The 21,033-nt window shown below is 42.5% G+C and overlaps 1 protein-coding gene across 1 annotated transcript in view; it reads right to left on the bottom strand.

Annotated features, from left to right (window-relative positions):
• Window positions 1-5,351, bottom strand: part of ANTXR1 (ANTXR cell adhesion molecule 1) — a 218,427-nt gene extending 213,076 nt beyond the window's left edge. The window contains exon 1 of the mRNA XM_032497718.1: window positions 4,851-5,351. Within this exon, the coding sequence (XP_032353609.1) occupies window positions 4,851-5,002 (152 nt within the window). The 5' untranslated portion in view covers window positions 5,003-5,351. The remainder of the gene's footprint in view (window positions 1-4,850) is intronic.
• Between the last annotated feature and the right edge of the window lie 15,682 nt (window positions 5,352-21,033).

The raw sequence follows: 21,033 nt of genomic DNA, 5'->3' as shown, positions 1-21,033 counted from the left end.
AGGTTGAGCAGTTGTCTCATCCATAAATTAGAGACAGTAACCCTTGCCCTGGCCATCAATGAGATGCTGTAAGTGACATGGCGCAAGTGTTGGGAGACTTAAGTTCTGACTCTAAAGATTTCTTTTGTAAGTTAGTAGTAGTTGGGACCCCAGAAGGTGGTGAGGTTCTTGGTCTAATGGTATAGAAATCTGTTTAATGATCATGTCCCTGGAATATAACACATAGGGGTGGTTCTGTAGATCATCACCACCATGGACGCTGGCGTAGGACCTGGGTGAGTGGCAAGATGGGGTCTCCTGGTATGGGAAAAAGAGAAGGAGAAAGTTGGTGTTGAATAAAAAGGAAGTCGTAGAGGGAGGAGTTGGTTCTAATGGGGAAGAAGTCTATGGTGAACCTGCAGAGAGCCTTCACAAATGTAAGGAGTTACGGGGTGACAGGCTGTGGCTTTGGGACACCCTATAAATAAACTATTCAGTGCTCACCGTCACCCTCCAGCCCACCATCTCCTCCACTCCTCCTGCTCCACCCCACCATTCTGTTTTTGAAGTCTGTAAGGCACGCATAAATATGGCCAACAATTCCCAAGACTCATGATAGAGAATCCACTTTTTCCACTGAAGTGCCGAACAGCTCTCTATAAAATAGAGCAAGATGTGACACATAAATATACCATGTAATAACAGAAGAGCCCTGCGAGAGAGGAAAGGAATATTCCTGTCTGTGGGTTGGTCAACTGAGTGTATTCATCTTAGAGGACCCCCTGGAGGACTTAAAGAAGGTAAGCTGCTCCTTGACTGTTTTCAAATCCGACTTTTAAAATCCCTGGTTGAATTCCCAGCAATCTACTTTTCCTGACGGTAACCATTAAAGCATGTTTAAGTGAACACGAAATTCCATCAGGATAAAGCCCCGTGAAGCCCAGTCCACTGGCCCCATCGCCAAAGCCGCTAATAAGGCCCTATTGTGTTACTGTGGTAGTCTGGGTTATCATTATGAAGTCTTTGCTTCTGGTTGAGAAAACATGACATTCCATTAAATGTATAATCTGGGTTTTTTTTCCAGGCCAGAGATGCATCCTGCTTAAAGCCGAAATGAGCTGAGATTTAATGTCATGGAGAAGAAGAGAACCATTCGCTGGGGGAAAAAAAAAGGGAGGGGAGTCAAGGGGTGGAGAGAAGAATGGTGAATTTCGTGCCTCGTGACCCACTGGTTTCAGCCTGTAGACAGTGTCTTGCCGGCCAGAGGATCTTAGAAGCCCAAGGAAAAAATGTGTCAGCATTCTTTCCCTTTGCACTCTGCAGTGGTTGGGTGCTGGACAGCACTGTTTGGGAGGTTCTTTCTAGGACAGAAGATGGTGTCTTTAGGGACCACCCAGGGGACAGTTTGCTATCACTGCTTTTGACTCATCCCCCAGCTCTGGGCTCAACAATCCCATAAATGAGCCCGGATGGAGGTGGCCTGCTGAAGGTGTGCACGCTTATCATACCACGTTCTAGCAAGGTTCTCATTCACCACAAAACAATACCTCTCTTCAAGCAATAGGACAACTAAAGGAAGTCACAGGAGTAAAGGTAGGTACTTGGAAAGGTCTCCCCACCATTTTTTTTTCCTGGAGCCTTTTTTGGGTTCCCAGTGTGCTGCAGAGAATCCTATGGTGCATTTACAAACGTACTCCAGGATTAAATATAAAAGCAGCAGCCTCCATAGATGCAGGGGGGGGCACTGGAGCTCAGCACCCTGGTGAGAGACCCCCCTTACACTTGAAATGAGTTTTTAAAAACTCAAGAGTAACTTATTTTTGCTAACTAGAAGATGTAGAAAAGTTGGAAAATTTAGAAAGTGGAAAAACAACTTAAGAATCCCACCTTTTAGGCAGAAATACTAGTACCCATAGGGTGAATCAATTCATATAAATGCATGTGCTTAGAAATTTTACAAAAGTAGCATCATAGTGAATACTGTTTTGTAATTTTATTTTCGCCTAAAAGTATAGTATGAGCATTAGGTGTTTATTCTAAATTATCTTACAAGCATGCATAACATACATACTCAAAATTATACCTACATCATGCCTTACTTACTAAATTCCCTGTTGTTGAGCATTTAGGTAATTTTCAGCTTTATTATTATAAATAGCACTGCCATGAACACACAGATGGGTGCTTCTTTCTGACTGCCTTGGATTTTTCCTTTGATAAATGTTATGAAATTATTGAAATTATTGTCCTGTCCATGCTATTCAATACAGTAGGTACGGTGGCTATTTAAATTTAAATGAATGAAGCTTCAATAAAATAGAAAGTTCATTTCCTCACTCCCACTAAACACATTTTAATTGTCAAGAGCCACATATGGCTGGTAGCTGCCATCTTGGACAGCACAAACGTAGACCATTTCCATCATCACAGGAAGTTCTATTGGACCACACAAGTCTAGAAAGACCATGGGACCATATACATTCCTATACAACAATACCTCTGTCTCCCATATGTTGGCTGATACTGAATGTCATAATTCCTTAAAAATCTTTGTCAACTTAATAAAAATTACGTCTCATTTGATTTTTCCACTTCTTTGATTATTAGTGAAGTTGAACTTTTTTGTTTGCTTATTGACTTTCATATGTTTTTTGTGAATTATTTATATAGAAGACCTGTTTTCTACTGGGATGATCTTTTTAAAACTGCTTATCATCTATTAAGGTTACTCTAAGGGGTGAATAAATGTTGCAAAAGTTTTTATAAGTAGTTATCTCTTATTTATGGCCTATTTTCAGTTATAGAAGCATAAGATTAAATATATGTAAATCTTTTTGTAGTTTTCCATATTGCTTCTACCCTGTTTCAAAAGCTCTAAATCTAAGATTACAGTAATATTCATCCAAGTTTTCATCATCTCATTTTAAACATTTAAATTTTCAGTCCTCTTGGAATTTATTTTGGTGTGGGGGATAATGTATAAATCTATTTTTTTCTCCTTTTCCCATGTGACTATGCATTTGTCCAAGAATCATTTTTTAAAATAATGAACTCATTCCCCACTGATTTGAACTTCCATCAAATGCTTACATGTCCTCGAATCTATGTCTAGAGTTTCTATTCTGTCCACCTATTCTTTGGCCTTTTCCATCCCATTTTTATGAATTTGTCTTACAATACATTTTAATATTTGGAGGTATAAGAATTTATTCATTATTCTTTTCCCAAAATGTTTTAGCTCATTTTACCCATTTTCCCCCCAAGTTCAACCTAGAATAATTTTGTTAAGTTCCTTTACCACCAGCAAAATAAATTCTTTCAGAACTATGACTTTAAAGTTTAATACAATTTATAAGTTAATTTGGAAAGAATTGCTATCTCTACAGTGGAGAGTCATTCCATTGAGTGATGTGATGATTCTGTCCATTTTTTTTTTCAAGTCTTTCTGTATGTCCCTCTGAACTGGCTTAAAAAATTTTTTTTTTAAGCATAGTGATGGGTATCTCTATTTTCTGACACGGTCTCTGAATCTGTGAGCTGGTGCGCCCAGCCCCTAGCAGTAACAAAAGAAATTCCATTTCTTAGCTCTGGAGTATATTTTCAGTATCCACCTTCTCATAAATCTGCAAGAAAAAGATCTCACTTTTCATCCAAAGAATCTGGAGTTCAAAACAGCCTTTACGGAAAAAATCAAACTCCAGGGGCAACTGCAAAGCACATTTGGTGTCTAGCTGGCCAGCTTACTTTGCAGGACTCTTTTTCCAACTCCCAAATACTTTCCAGTCTGTGAAATTCATCTCCCCACCACTGTACCAGCAAGCGCCTGTCCCAGCCGTGGGGAGCTTGCACAGTTTCAGTAAGCAAGGATCTTTCTGAGGGGCTTTTTATTGTTAAAAGTGGTTTTTAGTAGATGGCATGGAACTTCCTTGAATGCCCCTGGCTTCCCAGATCGAAGGGGGATTTGGGAAGAGTTTAATGGGTCAGAGTTCAGCTTTCCCTTGAACACAGTCCTGATGCCGAATGCATTTTCGGAAGGAAACCAGGGCTCCTGCACCTCCCTGGTAGCCCACCAGTCAAATCTCCAAGAGCTGGAATTCGCCTACAGCAGGGCTTCTCCAGCGGAGACGGAGGAGGGATATAAAACCGCAGGGGACTTTTGGCACTGTCTGGAGACATTTTTGGTTGTCACCAGGGAGAGACTGGTGGAGGGGTGGGCTATGGAGGGGGGTAGTACTGGCAATAGTGGGCAGAGGCCAGGGATGCTGCTGAACACCCTACAACGCACAGGGCACCCCCACAACAAAGAATTCCCCAGCCTGAAACTCAGTGGTGCCCAGTTCGAGAAATCCGCCTTACAGTTTCACTAACTGCCCAGATAGACTTCATTATACTATTAGGAGCAAAGGTAAAGCATTATATAGGATCGCATTTTTAAAAAAGAGACGATTGGCTTTTAAAAGCCGCGCGCCTCTTGAGACGTGCCTGAAAAGTTCTGCCTCTCGTAAGTAAGTAAGCTTTTCTCACCGAGGTTTCTAAAGCAAACGGAAAGGGTTCACAGAAACGTAGTAGGTCAACAGCATCCTCACACTGCCACCCTCAATCACACGCGCCTCGGTCACAGAAAGCAAGGCAGACATGAAGCTGTCCCGCGAACGAACAGCGACGCCGGCCCTGCGGGCTCGGGCAGCGGAGAAGGATGGGGAGGCGCGCTCTGTCCACAAAGGCGCAGCGCTGGGGCCAACGCCACCTCCCGCGGCCTCTCTTGGTCCCTGGAGATGCGTGCCTGTCCCAAAGCGACCCTGCCGAGGAGCGCAGCCCAGGGAGAATGCATAATCAGTTTAGCCTAGGGTGGAGCAACTCGGGGCACTTACTTGTCCAGAATGAAGTACAGGTCAAATCCCCCGTAGCAGGCTGGACCCCCTTCCTCCCTGCGTCCCCCTTGCCCGGCGCAGATGAGCACAAAAGTGGCCAAAGAGAGACACTTGAAGCCAATGCCCAGGGCTTTCTGCTCCACGGTGGCCATGACCTGCAGCCCAGGGAGAGGGTAGGGTCCTCTCCTTCCCACGCTCCTCGAACTCGCCAGGACCCTCAGGGGCGCGCCATCCGAGGGGCCCTCCTCTCCGGCTCTTTATTCCCCCTCGCTCTCCCGAAACTCCCCGGAAGCAATTGTCTGGGGGAGTTCACGGTTTTCCTTCTGGTTTCCGCTTCGATTCTGCGTCTAGGTTTCAGGTTTCAAGAATCCCAATACTGTACTCCGCTTTTTTAAAGGGGCTGCTCCTGACTCGGGCCGGCCGGCCGCTCCGGAGGCTGCGCTGAGATTTTTGCAATTGAAGCAGTTCCGTCCTGACGGTTCTTTGTCCCAGTTTTTAAATATTATGGGGTGGGTTTTCAAATTGTTCTTGGTTGGGGGAGTGCTTTGCCTTTACTCCCTCCTCTCTATCCCCTTTCTTACTTTGATGGGGGAAGAAAGTTCAAAGGGTGCCACCTTGTGGCCAAGGACGGCGAAAGCACCCTTCGGAGTTCGCAGGGCAGTGGCTGTGCAAGTTTCCTTATTCCATCCTTTTTCCCACGCATCTTCCCCTTCGTTTTCCATTACTTCTCCCCATTCCTAGTTATTTCGCGCTAGCTAGCTTTATTATCCCTGTGCTTTCCTTTCCTGTCCTACGTCCGCTGATTAGGCCTCTGTAAACATTTGACGAGAACTTACTCCAAGCACTGTGGCTCCGACCCCAGGCTGGGACCTTTGCAAACAAGCCATTATGCAAATGCGCGGAGAAGAACGGGCACTTTGTGATCTGAATCATCCAAGTGACCTTACTGTACTCTCAGCGCAGATCATAAAAGAGACTGTTGGGGTGCGGTCGTTGGCTGAAAACGGCATAAATAGTCCCACAGGGAAAGCTGTTCCTTGCCATGGAATAGCTGAGCCTTCTAGATTGTCTCCATCTCCAGATTTTAGAGATTCTGTGATAAGTTCTTTTCAGCCTATGAACTTTGACTTTTTCCCCTCCAATCTTTGATTTTAGGACAGAGGCAGTAAACAGCTTACAAGAGGGTGAAACTTCCAAACAGTTTGGGACTGGCAGGGGAGTCCTGAGCTAGCCTTTCTAAAGTGAGGAATTCTCTTTAGAGCTGGCTCAGCGCCTCAGTTCTCAGCTGGAACTCAGTTTTAGCTTCTTATGTCTTCCACTCTGGGAGTCCTCAATCCACACTCATACTCAGTTTTCTGGGATTATTTCTCCAGGCAGGCATCTTCCCTTCCACTTGAGTCTCTGAATTTTGGATCCATAATGCATTGCGCTAGCTGCCTCCAACATGATCTGTAGTATTTCTTATTTCCTGGTATTTACACCTCCTCTCCTGCACTGAATGAGACTTGCAGATGCGTAATTAACAAGATACTGCAGAAATGACAGTGTATGACTTCTGAGGCTAGGCTCATAAAAGATATCGTGGTTTCCTTTTTGCTTTCCTGAATCACTTGCTCTGGGGAGCCCAGTGCCGTGTCATGAGGTCTCAGTGCTTTGGAGGAGTCTAGGTTGTAAGAAACTGAGATCCCCTACTGACAGCCAGCATCAATTTGCCAACCATGTGAGTGACCCGTCTTGGAGGCAGATCTTCCAGCTTCAGTCAGACCTTCAGATGACCACAGCCCTGGTTGACATTTAACTGTAACCTTATAAGGGACCCCAAGCCAGAACTACTCAACCAAGCCAATCTCAGAGTCCTGACCCACAGAAATTAGGAGAGAATGAATGTATATTTGTGTTTTAAGCCTCTAATTTTAAGGGCAATTTGGTATGCAATAATAGACAACCAATAAACGCCTATTACCATGTTAAAATTTTGAGACTATCATTAGGGAAAAAATCATCTAACTGTATTTCCCAGGCTTACTTGACAATGACTTTCTTTAAACAATTTTTTTTTCTTTTAAAAAATTCATTAAAAAATACCTCTTGACATCCATACTTTGGGAATAACTGCTCTCAGAAAAAAAAAAATGGGGAGAGATTAAGATACTCTAACTTGTCCAAGTCTTCTTTTTTCATACCTTCTCCCTCCCCAAAGGATTGCAAACCCATTGTGGTCCCATTGCAGCTCTATGATGAAAAAAAGGTGGGGAGAATCTGTAGAAATTAAGTGGGAAGATGAAAGCAAGAAAACCAGAGGAAACTGACCAGGAAAGGAAAGGAATATGAGACAGAAAAACATAATGGGGAGAATATTTGTGGATGACAGGATTGGCAAAAATAGGAATGGGCTTGAATTGGAAAGGGATTTGGAGGAAAGGGGGAGTTAGAAAAGAATAAGAATGTCTCCTTGCATCCTCATGCTCTAGGAACCTCTTAGGTCCTTTAGAGTTTGGGTAACAGAAGAATGTCTTGAGAGCTTTACAGTTTAGCAGGCTAGTCTGGAAGGGAATCAGAGGTGTCTTGATAGAGCTCTTCAAAGTTAGAGACACTATTATTAAAAATAGGTCAGGGCACAGCAACCAGAGGGGAAGGAAATTCAGTGTGAAACAAAGTAATGGGAAAGGGGAGAGAGTGGAAGAGGCTCCCCTGGGACAAAGATGATGATGGAGGGATTCAGATGCTTGACTGCTTCAGGTGCCTCTGCCTTTCTTTCAGTATTCTTGATAGAGATCTGTTAATACATATTGACCATCTCTAGATCTTAAACTGTCTCTATCCTTCTCTCTCTGGCCCAGAGAATTTCATTCCAGGTGCTTCTTCCAATTAGAGGATTTCATGCCAGCCTTACTCATTATGGGGAGGTGTCCTCCAGATATGCCCATGAAGTGAACTTGATATTGACCTATGGTTATTCTCAGGGAATAATGAAGTAGCCCAGAGATGTCCAGAGTCTGAAACAGTAAATGAAACCCCTCATATGATACCAATATGGTGGCTCAGCAGGTCTGCAAGGGGAGATATTTTCAGTTCTTCAGATTGGCAGCATTTTCCTTTGGCTGTGAGGATGTAACAGTTACTGCGTGTAGGGAAATGGGAGAAATGGATCAGTCACTTGAGGTTGAAGGAGAACTTGGGAAGAGTATCTGACGCATTCCTGCTAGCATTTCCAAGGTTAATTTCATGGCTCAGAGATATTCAAATATCAAGATCCCTTTATGGAAGTTGAATGCTCTAATTGGGCGGAAGATGTCCAGGGTCCTAATCTCTTCCAAGGATTCCCATGTTCTGGAGGAGATTTGTTGGCCTTCCCAAGGTCCACAGAGATAGCCATATGGGGTTTGGAAGGAACTCCTCTGCCTCTCAACCTCAAGCCAATGGAAGAATGAGATAAAGAGGATGTCTGGGCTATGGGTAGATATTTCTGAGGTTGAAGAAGCACAAGGACAAATTAACCATATGCATGGAAATGTTTGAGTGATAACCTGGAAGTCAAGGTAGGGATGAGCTTCCAGGAGGAAGAAGCAGTCAACATTGCTGCATCCCATGAAAGTCAAGAGCATAAGACCTAAGAAAACCCCACTGATTTGACACATGTCACTGCATCACCAAGGAGCCTTCCAGTGGAGTTGTGCAGGGGCACATTAGACTGCACTGGGTTGGTAGGAAGGGAACATTTCTATTTCAGGAAAAGCAGGATAGAAGGCTAACTTGTGAATTTTTCCATGTTTTATGCCACAAAAGAGGACCCCAAGATACTCAAGAATACCAAGAATTTAAGGTTCTGTGCTTTCCAGAACACTGGAGAGTTTGTCCTACTAGACTGACCATTTTAAGGCTTTAGTCCTGAACTATAATCACCATTCTGTCTGAATTTTCCAGGCTTCCTTCTTTGAGATAGACATTGTTAAATATGACCTGCCTGTCTACCAGCCTCCAGTGACTCATTCCCCTTTACTTGTCCCCTGCTCTCCAACACATATGACTGAGGCCCTTTTGTCAAGCTCTCAAACACAAAGTTTGCTGTCCTGATAACATTGCCGTTCAATCTTCCAAGAATCTCACTGGGCACTAAAATACCATTTGTCTAGGATGTTGGCAAAAGTTTTGATAGCTGCTCCAGATAACAGAAACTACCCAAGAAAACTTGGGAAATTTTTTCCTTGGAAATACTTGTCCACGATATAGACATATCTGGCACTGTCCACCAAATTTTGTGCTAATCAAATAGGTCCAATGTTTGCCAAGGTCTTGGAGGTCCCACTGGTTCTTGGGCATTGGGACACCCAACAGCTTTCTAACGCAAAACATCATGTAGTAAAAATAGTATCTTTTTCATTGTTATGAGATTTCCTTCATGTTTGTCCTCCAGAGGACCGCCATTTGCAAAAAGCCAAGAGAGCATTCCCAGAAGCAATTTTTAATTCAGAATAACAACATTTGTAAAGAATCTGAGTCAGCTGAGTGATGGCTTTGGTCATAGGAAAAGAAATTGTATCAGTAATAACTTTAAACCCAGAGGCAGAACCATAGTCTATAGCAAGATAATTTGGTGGCATCCTGTAGACAGGTCATCCACAACCTCAGCCTAGAAACAATCAAAGCCTCATTAAACTCAGCCTCTCGTTAATAACCTTACCCAAAACCCAACCCACTCTAGCTTGAAAATCAATTCAGTTCAGTACATCCCTTGACTCAATTTAGGGCAATCCCAAACCCATCCCAAAGTCCTGTTCACAGCCACCCAGATGCAGAGATAGAACTCATTCAACGCAGTCCCAACCTGACTCTGATCAATCCAGAGCCATGAAAAAAAATGAGCCAATTTCATGTATCAGTCAATGTCAGCCCAGAGACAGATCCTGTTAAATATGGTTCACAGCCCAGCTTAGCTAAGTCCACAGACCACCCAAGTCCATCCTAAACCACACCCAAGCCCAGCCTGACGTTTAATCACCAATCTCCTTTAGCCTAATCTAGCTGGAGTCTAGCTAAAGCTCAAAGCGTAGCACAGCAAGCCTTATGAAGACAATTCCTACAAGGACTCAGCCAAGAGAATAATCCATAATTCGTACAAATATATCCTTAAAAAATCCATCTCAGATCCTCACAAGATTCAAAACCTTGCAAACAAAATGTTTATTTCATTTTGAGCAGAGACTATGCTAATCCAACACAGAACCCAGAAGAGGGATGAAATAGACCAGTACACACAGTCCAGGGTACTGACAAGACCAGAGTTTACAAATGCCCAATGGAAGATTATATCAGATAACTCAAGACCAGCACAAAGCTAAATATAAAACCAATTCAGCCCTTTACAACCCAGTTCTGCTCAACCCTGGCATATTTAAGTCCAAAGTCTTACTCAGAGACCCCAGACAAGTTTATAACTTAAGATGCCACAAGAAATCTACCTAGACCTGTCAAGTCCATAACTACAACACTTCTGTTCTTCCTAATGGCCATGATCCAAGTCCCAAGTCAGAAAGAGCAGTGGTTCTCAAAGTGTGTGAACACGAGTGTGGACGTGGATGTGTGGAAGAGGTACTGTGAGGTGGGAGTAAAGATGTTGATCACCCTAGAATAACCAAGGGTGCTTTTTCAAGATATATATACATGTAAAATATCAGAAATGGATATGGGGTTTCAGGGACACATATATGTCAATACAGCCGTACAGTGACCAATTTCTTTTCCATTTATGCCTTATACCATTTTCTTCTCTGATAAGAGCTATAGAAATAGGTTGAATTAATGGTGATTCCCATAAACTGTCTGAGCACTAGGCAGGACAGCACACTAATTAATAGTGTAATTGCACAACAGGCTATTTGGGGCAAGGTGCAGCTCTGCTGTAACTAACTGGCTGACTGTGCAAGTTAAATGATCTATTTGTAACAGCTTCCCATCTGCAAAATGGGGATGTTATTCCCTACCTCATTGGGTTGTTGTGTGGTTTTAATGAGATAATGTATGTCATGTGTGGCCCTCAGGAAGCACACAGTAGATTTTGGCTTTTCTTGCTATTGGAAGATTCTGGGAAATTGCATGTGAATTTCTTCCAGAAATGAGAAGAATAAGTTTAGAAGAACCACATTCAGAGTGTTTGATTTTTTTTTTCTACCACCAGTGAAACAAAGCTGTTTCTGTACCACAGGCATTCACATTATCAATTGTGAGAAATGCCAAGATAAAGATTCTAGCTCATCCACCATCTACTGGGAATTGATGGTTTCCTAGGGTGCATACCGAAAACAAATGGAAAACATGCTTCGGGGCTATTAATAATCTATTGGCAGCAATGCTGTTTCTGCTAGACAAGAATGCTAGATAGCTAATCTCTAAAGCAGTGTCTGAGTAAGCAGTTATAATCAGTGATGCTTCTTTCTGATATTGGTGTTTTAAGAGCTAATGATCCACAGAAAACAATCTTTATTATTTCCTCCTTGTAACTCATTCATTTATACAAAACCAGTTTTTAGATATCTGCTATAAGGTAGGCCCATGTACCTACGTTGAAGACAGAGAGATGAAAACAACATGGAACTTGCAGGCTTTAGTTGGGAGATATAAATGCATAAATAGGTCCAACAGTGTGGTTAACCTATCTTCTAGAGGAAACTCAACTTGTCTCCTCCATCCCACCAAGACAATTTCAAAGAGAAGTAAAGCTAACTTAATGGAATCCTCAGTGATATATTATTGGACCAGAACTTCTCGGGATGACCTGTTCCAAGATGTGAATGGGTTGACATGACACATATCTCTTCCTATTAGTAATGAGATCACTTTTAGTAATAAGTTCCCTAAGAGGACCCAAAAGTGATCAGGAAGAAGCCCATGGCAAAGGGACCAAGATCTGGGCTACTGAAGGTACCTCCAGGCTGAGTGAAAGGAATCACTAGGATCCTTGTCATGGATGATGAGAGCACGGAAGAGGTTGGAGGCAGAGCAGTAGCTGATAACACAGTGTGCATTTACCTGATAAGTTTGCCTCTGAGAACTGACTCCTTAGAGAACTGCTTGGGCAGTAGTCAGAGCTGGGTTTGCCTTCTAGCATAGGTTTTTCAGGTTCAAATGAGCGTGGGTCCAAGATGGATGTCGAAGAAGCAGGCTCATTCTGGAACCTCAGACACAAAAGCATTTGCCCTTACTGTAGCCGAAGTAACAGTGAGGAAGTCATATATCATTAATTGTGAGAGGGCCTCCGTGTCCCCTGGAATAGGGATTGATTCCTAAAACCAGAGCCAACTTCTCTCCAAATAGGTCGAGCTCAAGGCATGGCTGGTACTACTACCCAGGTTTTGTTTTCCTCTCCATCATATTTCTCATCAAAAGTTGAGGATTGGAAAACAGTATGGAGATTCCTCGAAAGACTAGAAATAAACTTACCGTATGACCCAGGAATCCTGCTCCTGGGCTTATATCCAGAAGGAACCCTACTTCAGGATGACACCTGCACCCCAATGTTCATAGCAGCACTATTTACAATAGCCAAGACATGGAGACAGCCTAAATGTCCATCAACGGATGACTGGATAAAGAAGATGTGGTATATTTATACAATGGAATACTATTCAGCCATAAAAACAGACAACATAATGCCATTTGCAGCAATATGGATGCTCCTGGAGAATGTCATTCTAAGCGAAGTAAGCCAGAAAGAGAAAGAAAAATACCATATGAGATCACTCATATGTGGAATCTAAAAAACAAAAACAAAAACAAAAAAACAAAGCATAAATACAAAACAGAAATAGACTTGTAGACATAGAATACAAACTTGTGGTTGCCAAGGGGGCTGTGTGTGGGAAGGGATAGATGGGATTTCAAAATGTAGAATAGATAAACAAGATTATACTGTATAGCACAGGGAACTATACACAAGATCTTGTGGTAGCTCACAGAGAAAAAAATGGGACAATGAATATATATATGTTAATGTATGATTGAAAAATTGTGCTCTACATTGGAATTTGACACAACATTGTAAAATGATTATAAATCAATAAAAAATGTTAAAAAAAAGTTGAGAATTAACTTGACTTGCAATCTTCCTCATAGTCATAAATTTAGGCATTAAAGTGTGAGTTTATTCCACAGAATAGTGGAGTCAATCAATAAACACATAAAGAAGACTCAAGACCCTTACGGCATAGGGGAGTTTTCATCTTGGGCTGAAATGGAGGGAAAACCCAATGGGAATGTTAGAAACCTAGGCGCCAACATGGAAGAAATAGAGACCCATGCCCAGAACACAGTCCTCTGGAAATCAGATTTACTCAGAGGGAGAAGGAAAACCTCAGGTGATAGACAAGAAGTCTTTAGAATTTGATGTCTGAAGACAGAAACTACAAAGCTAAAGAATGAAAGTAGTTCATCACAAAACTAGTGAGTAATGGAACCAGCTTAAAATATAGTTCTTATTCATGCAGTTAATTCAGGGACTGTGGGAAAGAGAAAAAAAGGAAAGTAAAACATTCAAATCCAGCAAACTCTATTCATAACTTTTCAGCATATTCCAGTTTTTGGAATACTTTTTCCACATATGGATAGTTCCCCATTAATCATGTTCTCCTAATATAAAGTTAAAACCTTTCTAGTCTTCCTTGCTGCTGTAGTTCAGATACATACGGGTGGTCCTACTATATATTTTCAGTTGAATTACTTTCTCCCTCTCTAAGATGTCTCTTTATAGCCTTTTTTCCCCAAAATTTCCAACACATCTTTCTTTACTCTTAATTGATACTGCTGCTTCATATTTAATTGGAAAATTGGAATGCAGAAAACACTTGTCTATGTGAATCTTATGCTCAGGAATGATGACTGGGGTGAAAAGCTTTGGAAGTCATGAGTGTAAAAGCTGAAGCTATGAGTGTGCTTACATAATATTCTGGCTAAATAAAGAGAGTAATATGATGAAGGTCGAAGAATGGAGCCCAGGTAGACATCAGCATTTTTACAGAGCTTGGCAGAGGAAGAGGAATTGAGAAGGGAAACAATACATTTCTAGGAAAGAACAGTCATGAGCATTCATCAAGGTAGAGAGGGTGAGAAGGCAAGAACTTAAAACTCTTCACTAGTTCTTTGTTCACTTTTATGAAAGGAGCTTAATAGAAAGGGTACCAGGAAAAAAAGAAATGCTAAGAAAGAAAAAAAAAACCTCTTAGAAATTGAAACACAATAGTACAAATGAAAAACTCAGCAGAATAAATGGAAAATAAGCTTGAAAGCTTTTTTTTTAGGAAGTGGAGTAAAAAACATAATAAGATGAAAAAGATGAATAGAGAACGTACACTAAGGAGGACACGTGCAGGGGGTCCAACATCAGAATAACAGGATTACAGAAGGTGAGAGCAAAGAAAATGTTCATGACAAGGAACATTTCTTCAACTGAAGGACATGAGTTCCTAGCTTATAAGGACCCTCTGAGTCTCCAAAACAAGGGACAAAAATAGACCTACCTTAAACTCGTTATTAAATGTCAGAACATTTGGGATAGAGAGATGTTTTCATAGAGCTCTAAGAAGAAAAATCAGGTCACATAGAGAGAAAAAGTTATCAGAATGGCCTTGGATTCCTCAACAGCAGAATTTGCCCTCAGTAGATAATGAAGCCTCTGAACTTCTAAAGGAAAACCCAGAATTCTACACAGAAACTGTCACTGATATGTCAGGATACAGTAAGGTATGTTCAGAAATTCATGGTCTTCAGAAAGTCACCTGCCACGCATAGTTTCTCAAGATGGTGCTAGAGGACCATCCACCAAAATGAAAGAGTAGACCAACACAGAAAGGCAAAATACAGAAGAAAAAGAGAACCCATTGTGATGGTTAATTTTATGTGTTAAATTGTCTAGGCTATGGTGGTTAGTTTTTCGGTCAAACACCACTCTAGATGTGGCTGTGAAGATATTTTTTTAGATGTGATTAACATTTAGATCAGTAGACTTTGAGTAAAGCAAATTACCTTTCATAATGTGGGTAAGACTCATTTAATCAGTTAAAAGTATTAAAAAGAAAAGACTGAGGTCTGCAGAAGAAGGAATTCTTCCTCCAGACTGCCTTGGGACTCAAGACCACAACATTGACTCTTCCCAGGGTCTCCAGCCTTCTGGCTTGTTCTATAGACTTCAGACTTGCCAAGCACTACCATCGCATAAGCCAATTCCCTAAAATTAATCTCTTTCTCTTGGCCTCTCTTTCTATACATTGCATTTGATTCAATTTCTCTGGAGAACTCTGACTAATACAACAGCTCAGAATAAAGGCGAAGAGAACTCTTAGGGTGACAGCAAAGGAATGTCCCAGATTATGTAACGGAGCAGGAGTTTATGGGGCCTTCCCAGAACAGACCCCCCCACCCACCGACTGTGTCCTTCCCCTGACTCTTGTTTGTAGAAAAACTTTAGCCTCCTGGGCCTCCCCTGAGTTCCAAAGAATAATTTTAATCAGGGAAGTGAGAAAATGCAAAAACAAAGCAAAACAGTCAAGCAAGATAAAATGATAGTTTAGCCATTAAATAAACTTAAGGACCTTTAGCTCTTCCTCAAGGGCTATATAGATAATATCCTGAGCCATGTCTTTGAGCTGTTTTTCATATACTGAAACCCCCAGCAGGTGGAAGGAGTTAACTGTATGATGATCACAAGCACATACACTCCAGACCAGTTGGATCCAGAAGGCTGACAAAGCCGACTCCCAATTAGCTGACCACCAAACCCGTCAGAAGAATGTCCACAAGCTGATCATGCACCCCACAGCCTTTTCCCTCACCCTGTCTTTAAAAACCTTTCCTTGAAAGCCATCGGGAAGTCTGGACGTTTTGAACATTAGGTGCCCATTCTCCTTGCTTGGCACCCTACAATAAACGCTGCACTTTCCTTCACCACAACCTGCTGTCAGTAGGATGGCTTTACTGCATGTGGGCTAGCAGACCCAAGTTTTTTTGGCACCAATAACAGGTGTGCAGTGGCCTGGAGGGCAGCCAGTCCTGACAGAGGAAAATGAAAGTCTCCTAAAAGGATACTGCCAAGGAAGAAAAGAGAGATTGATAACTACCTTGATGTGGCTGATACAGGAGAGGTAAATCTCATCTCTAAAATAGAAAGTCAGTGGATAATGTCTGAGGCTGAAGAATTAAAATATGTCAGTGTGTGCATATCATTTAGAAACATGACCATGTGTAAATGGCAGAAAAATTAGCTAAAATAGTTGAAAGAGAATGAGGACTGGGAGCCATGGAGAATGGAGGCCAGGAAAGTGAAACATTTTACTATAAAACTTTTAGACAATTTGACTTTTAAACTATGTAGCTTCATTATTTTGAGTAAAAATTCACAAAAATTAAAAAAAATGGGAGCCTTTAGATTTTGCTAAAGATTCTACTAAAAAGGAATTCTGCTAAGTTTGTTAAATTCTATCAGGCTATTAGCAAAATGGAATGCTATGTTGTCTTTAAGAGTGACCATCACATGGACTAGATATAAATACATGAAAATATTTATAAAATAAGGCTGAATAAAATAGAAAAAATTGAAAAATTAATAGAGCACAGAGTAATTTATAAACTTTGAAGGCAATACCAAATTAGTATACCTGTATATACACACATTTTGTATGTATACACAGTCTATCTATAATGATATACCTATATGGTTTAATATACACACACACAAAAGTGTACACATAGTTACCATTAAAATATTAATAATACCTAACATTAGGGGAATGATTTTAAAAGTGTTGGGTCATTAACAAAATGGTCCATTATATGGTCATTGAAAATAAAACCCAGGAAACTGTGAAACATGAGAAACAGTTCATAGTGCACTATTACATGAAAAAGGTAGAATATATGTAGGCAATGATGGCAACTATGAAAGATATTCATATGGATAAAGGCTCAAAAGTAACGTTTACAAATCAAATAGTGTTAGAAATGAAAGAGTCCATTTAAGGAGACAAACGGACACAGTTAGTGTAAAAAATTAACTTTGGAGATGTTGAAAAGGCAATATCTGAGCTAAGGGAGTTGGAGGTGGGGAAGAAATGGACAAGGTTAAAGGATATTTTTGTGTTTGCTGGTTTGTGTGATTTTTTTTTTTTAAATTTGGAAGATGTTGAAGTTGGTATCCATGACTGGGGAGGGGACGGAGGGACCCTAGAGGCTGACAATGTGAGAGAAAGGGAGAGATAGAGAGGGAGGGAGAGAGAGAGAGACAGAGAGAGAAAGAATAAGGAGGAGGAGGAGGAAGAGAAGGAGGAGGGAAGGAGAGGGGTGATGGCACTGGGGGGAGGAGGCAGGAAGTGGGGGTCTGAGCACAGAGGGAGAGGTCAGCATTGGCCAAGGAAATGAGCTCTCTGTGGCAGGAAGGATACTAGGGGCTGACCGATGCTGCATTTCATTCAATACAACTACTGTGATTTCAGTATTACCATCCTCATGTCATGAATGAAAACCTGAGGCTTGGAGAGGTCAAATAGCTTTCTTTAAAAAACTGTGCACCTGTGAGAGGTGGAGCTGGGCTGCTGGCCTGTGCTCATTTGCCTTGGCTCTTCCCATCATGTGACCCTTCAAGACAGTGAGAAGGATGCTGACAGTGTGTAAGTGGGGAGAGAAGGAGTTGAAGCTTTGAAAGATTAAGTTTAAACACAAAAATCCTTTTTGTGCCATTTTCTTCCGCTGCTAGTTTCTGGGAACTAGATTTTCTGGTTTCTGTTTATAAATAATTACTTAACTTTGATGTTTCTTTGTTCTACTGTCAGGACGTTGGTTTTTGTATCATCAACTTGCAATCTATCTAAATGTTTTCTAATCATTTAAATGACTAGATCTTGTTTGGTGAGTGGGTGATGAGGCCTCTGCCTCTGACTTACGTAGGGGCCGAGGATCCTTGAATTCAAACACAGGGTTTCTGCTTTCTATACGGGAAAATTACTTCTGCAGAGCTGATGTAAAAAGTAAGCAAACAGGGAAGAATCACTTGAAGTTTTATGATCATATTTAGTTTCCAAAAATATTGATGGGTTCCTGCGAACATCTGCCCTGCTCTAAACAGGAAGGCCTCATGGGGAGCTCTGATGCTACCAGACCCACCACGGTCTTGTTAGGGCTGTCAGGCACATTGTCCAGCTGCCCACAGGACTTTGATCCTCAGAGCCTGTGAAATAAGAGGTCAGTGCAGAATTCTGGAGAATCAGAATCTCAGAGTGCTTCTTCACGTTAAGTATGTTTGGGAGCAAAGACAAAGGTCGTCCACTAGTCAAAAACCGAAGGGTCAGTTCAGTCCATTTGAGCCTGAGTCTTCCTGAAGGAGGGGAGGCATGGACATGTTCATCCCTGCAGAGCTGGGACAGCCATCTCCTTCCAGCCCCAGGAGAACTTAAGCCAGTGGGTCTGTTACCGAGTCCAAAGGCCAATAAATCGGGAGATAAGGTGTTGAGGCAAGGAATAATGATTTTATTCGGATAGCCAGCAGCCCGAGAAGACAGAGGACTAACGTCCTGGAGAACCATCTTCCCCAAGTCAGCATTCAGGCTCCTTTTATACTAAAAAGGGGAGGGGGTGTGGTTGATTGCTGCAAACTTCTTGGTGGCAGAATCCTTTGTTCTCGCAGCCGTACGCATAGGTCAGGTCATGATGCTCCTGTAAACCTTCAAAGAGACAAATGCTATTCTCTGTTCTGCAACTTTTAATCTCTTTACGAATGGAAAAGTGTTACACCCTTAAAGGTCAGAGCCTTGAGGATGGGCCCTCCTGTCTATTTCAGGCTGTAGGCAACATTTTTGGAAGGTGTAGAAGCAACGTGACTAAGCACAGGCAACAGAGCACAGGGTTAGAGCCAAAGGGACAGATCTGATACGGAGATGCTTTCACTTCTCAAGTTGCTGCCAATGTCTCACACCGTGGACCTGTGAAGTAAAACGAGCTGGAGAGGGAACTGAAAAGATGCTAAAACCTTCGCAAAGGGCTTTGACAGCTGGGCAGAGGAGGCAGTACCAGCACCAGGGGCTGTGATGAGTTTGGGGGTGAAAGAGAAGATGGTAGAGTGGCAGATTCTCTGCCCAGCAGGGTGCTGTGTGGTTTCAGTGGCCGGTCGAGATATTAGCATTGGCTCACATTCTGGCCGCCTACCGCTACAAAATAAAGCACCCCAAAATGTAATGACTTAAAACAATAATTTATCATTATTGCTCATGGTTCTGTGGATTGACTGGGGCTCACCTAGCACCTCTCATGGGGGATCTCCCAGGTGGTTGCAGCAAGGCATCACTGAGGAGCCTACTTAAGGACCAGCTTTTGAATTGAGCTCTGCTCAGTCCAGCACCCCACACCATTTGCTACCCTGCACTACAGAAGATGACCAAGTTCCTACGCTGGGCCTGGGGTAAGGAGTTGGAGGAGGCTTGTTTCTAAGGATCTAAGTGGGAAGGCTCCCCCCCATATAATTGCCCCAGGGAAGTTCTTAGAGATTCCGAGAATTTGGATCTTGGGAGATGTGTGGGTAGAGAGCTGGGGTGGCTATGCCTAATTTCACTGTTTACTGAGCAATTTCCACTGAAGAGATGAACAACTGGGGAGGGAGGGTGCATCCACAGAGCTCACGCATGAAAAACAGCACTGTTGATTTGGCTGCCTTGTGAGGTTAGCTAAAGAGCTCAAAAGATCCTGGGAGGGAGTTGGTCTTAGATGAACTCTGCGTGCGTGCGTGTGTGTGTGCGTGTGCGTGTGTGTGTGTGTGTGTGAGGGGGGTTGGGACTCTGTACCCTGAAGCTCTACCCTTTGATATTCTGCACAATAAGAACAAACAGAGGACTTGGCACTCAAATAAGTCTTAGCTTTTGATATTTATGCAGATAAAAGCCCTTTTCCATATCCTCTGCTTGCTTTCTCAATGAATGATGTTATGTGAATAAAATGTGCAAGAGAGAAAACTGGACTCAGGACCAAACTGAGACCCAGTCCTGGTCCTCCAGCATTTACTAGCTGCATGAGTCTGCATGAATTGTTCACCTGGCTAAGCCTCAGCTTCCACGTGGGCATCGCGATGTCTGCCCTACCTACCTCACACCTGCGGAGCCAGATGAGAGCTTGGAATGGAGAAACACACACCTTCCTCAAACAGGTGGTAGATGAGCAAATCCACAGATTTCTGGAACAAAAATTCTTAATGCAGATCAAGAACATGGAAAGATAATTTTCAATGTTCTTATTTTTGCATTTGTGAAAAAAAAATGCATGTGGGACCTGCCTCTGTTATTATCTGGCTGTAGTGCCCAGGTCAATGCTAATATGGCCACTTGCCCCTGAAGCCATGTGGACATCAGCAGCTCAACAGTTTTCCATCCCATCCCTTAGCTCCAAAGTCACCACATCCCTGTCATGGGCGCACGGGCCACTCCTGAGACCCACAAAACCCCTTGACAAAGCCCTGGTGGGATCTGGCATCAGCTCAAGTTTCTCTCCAGTCCCTGGTCCAAGGGGGCATTAAAAGTCTATATATTAACCCCCCTCTCTTCTATATTTCCTTTGAATGAACAAATAATAAACATACAGTAAAATTTTGTTTTAGCAGTAGAAATGGAAGGATGCCATTGAAAGACCAGAAGTGGAGATGTTTTTGTTCCCTGCACTGTGACAAAAGACCAGACAGAGGGACGTGCTGACCAGCTCATGAGTCAAGCAAGGGAAAGAAAACATTGCTGGAACAGCACATTCATGGGACCAAGAGCAAAGCCCCCGGGGGGCTGGAAGTGAGGGTGGGATGAGGGGCACTTAGGTGCATTCCAAACCCTAATGTCCAAATATCTCAGCCCGAGAGCAACTGACTGCAGTCACAATCCCAGTTTCCATTTTGCTCAGATGGGCTGGAAAAGACATTTCAACAACAGAATTGTAATGAGAACTGCCCTTCCAGGCAGGGAAGGGGCCAGTGCCCAAGGTAACTTCAGTAACATCACCAAAGCCCAGGAAAGAAAACATTTGACACAGTGGACATTCCCAGTACTGAGGCTCCCTCTGATCAGACCCTGTTTCCTGATGCAAATACTGCCACGTTCAGGATGGCAGAGGGTGCAGTGGAGGTCAGTTGCCATGGGGCAAAACCTGACTGTCAGCCCCTTCAGAATTTTCAAGA

The sequence above is a fragment of the Camelus ferus genome, chromosome 15 (assembly GCF_009834535.1).
Source record: "Camelus ferus isolate YT-003-E chromosome 15, BCGSAC_Cfer_1.0, whole genome shotgun sequence".
NCBI lineage: Eukaryota > Metazoa > Chordata > Mammalia > Artiodactyla > Camelidae > Camelus > Camelus ferus.
The sequence above is the reverse complement of the archived record's forward strand: the minus strand, read 5'-3'. Positions and strand labels throughout refer to the sequence as shown.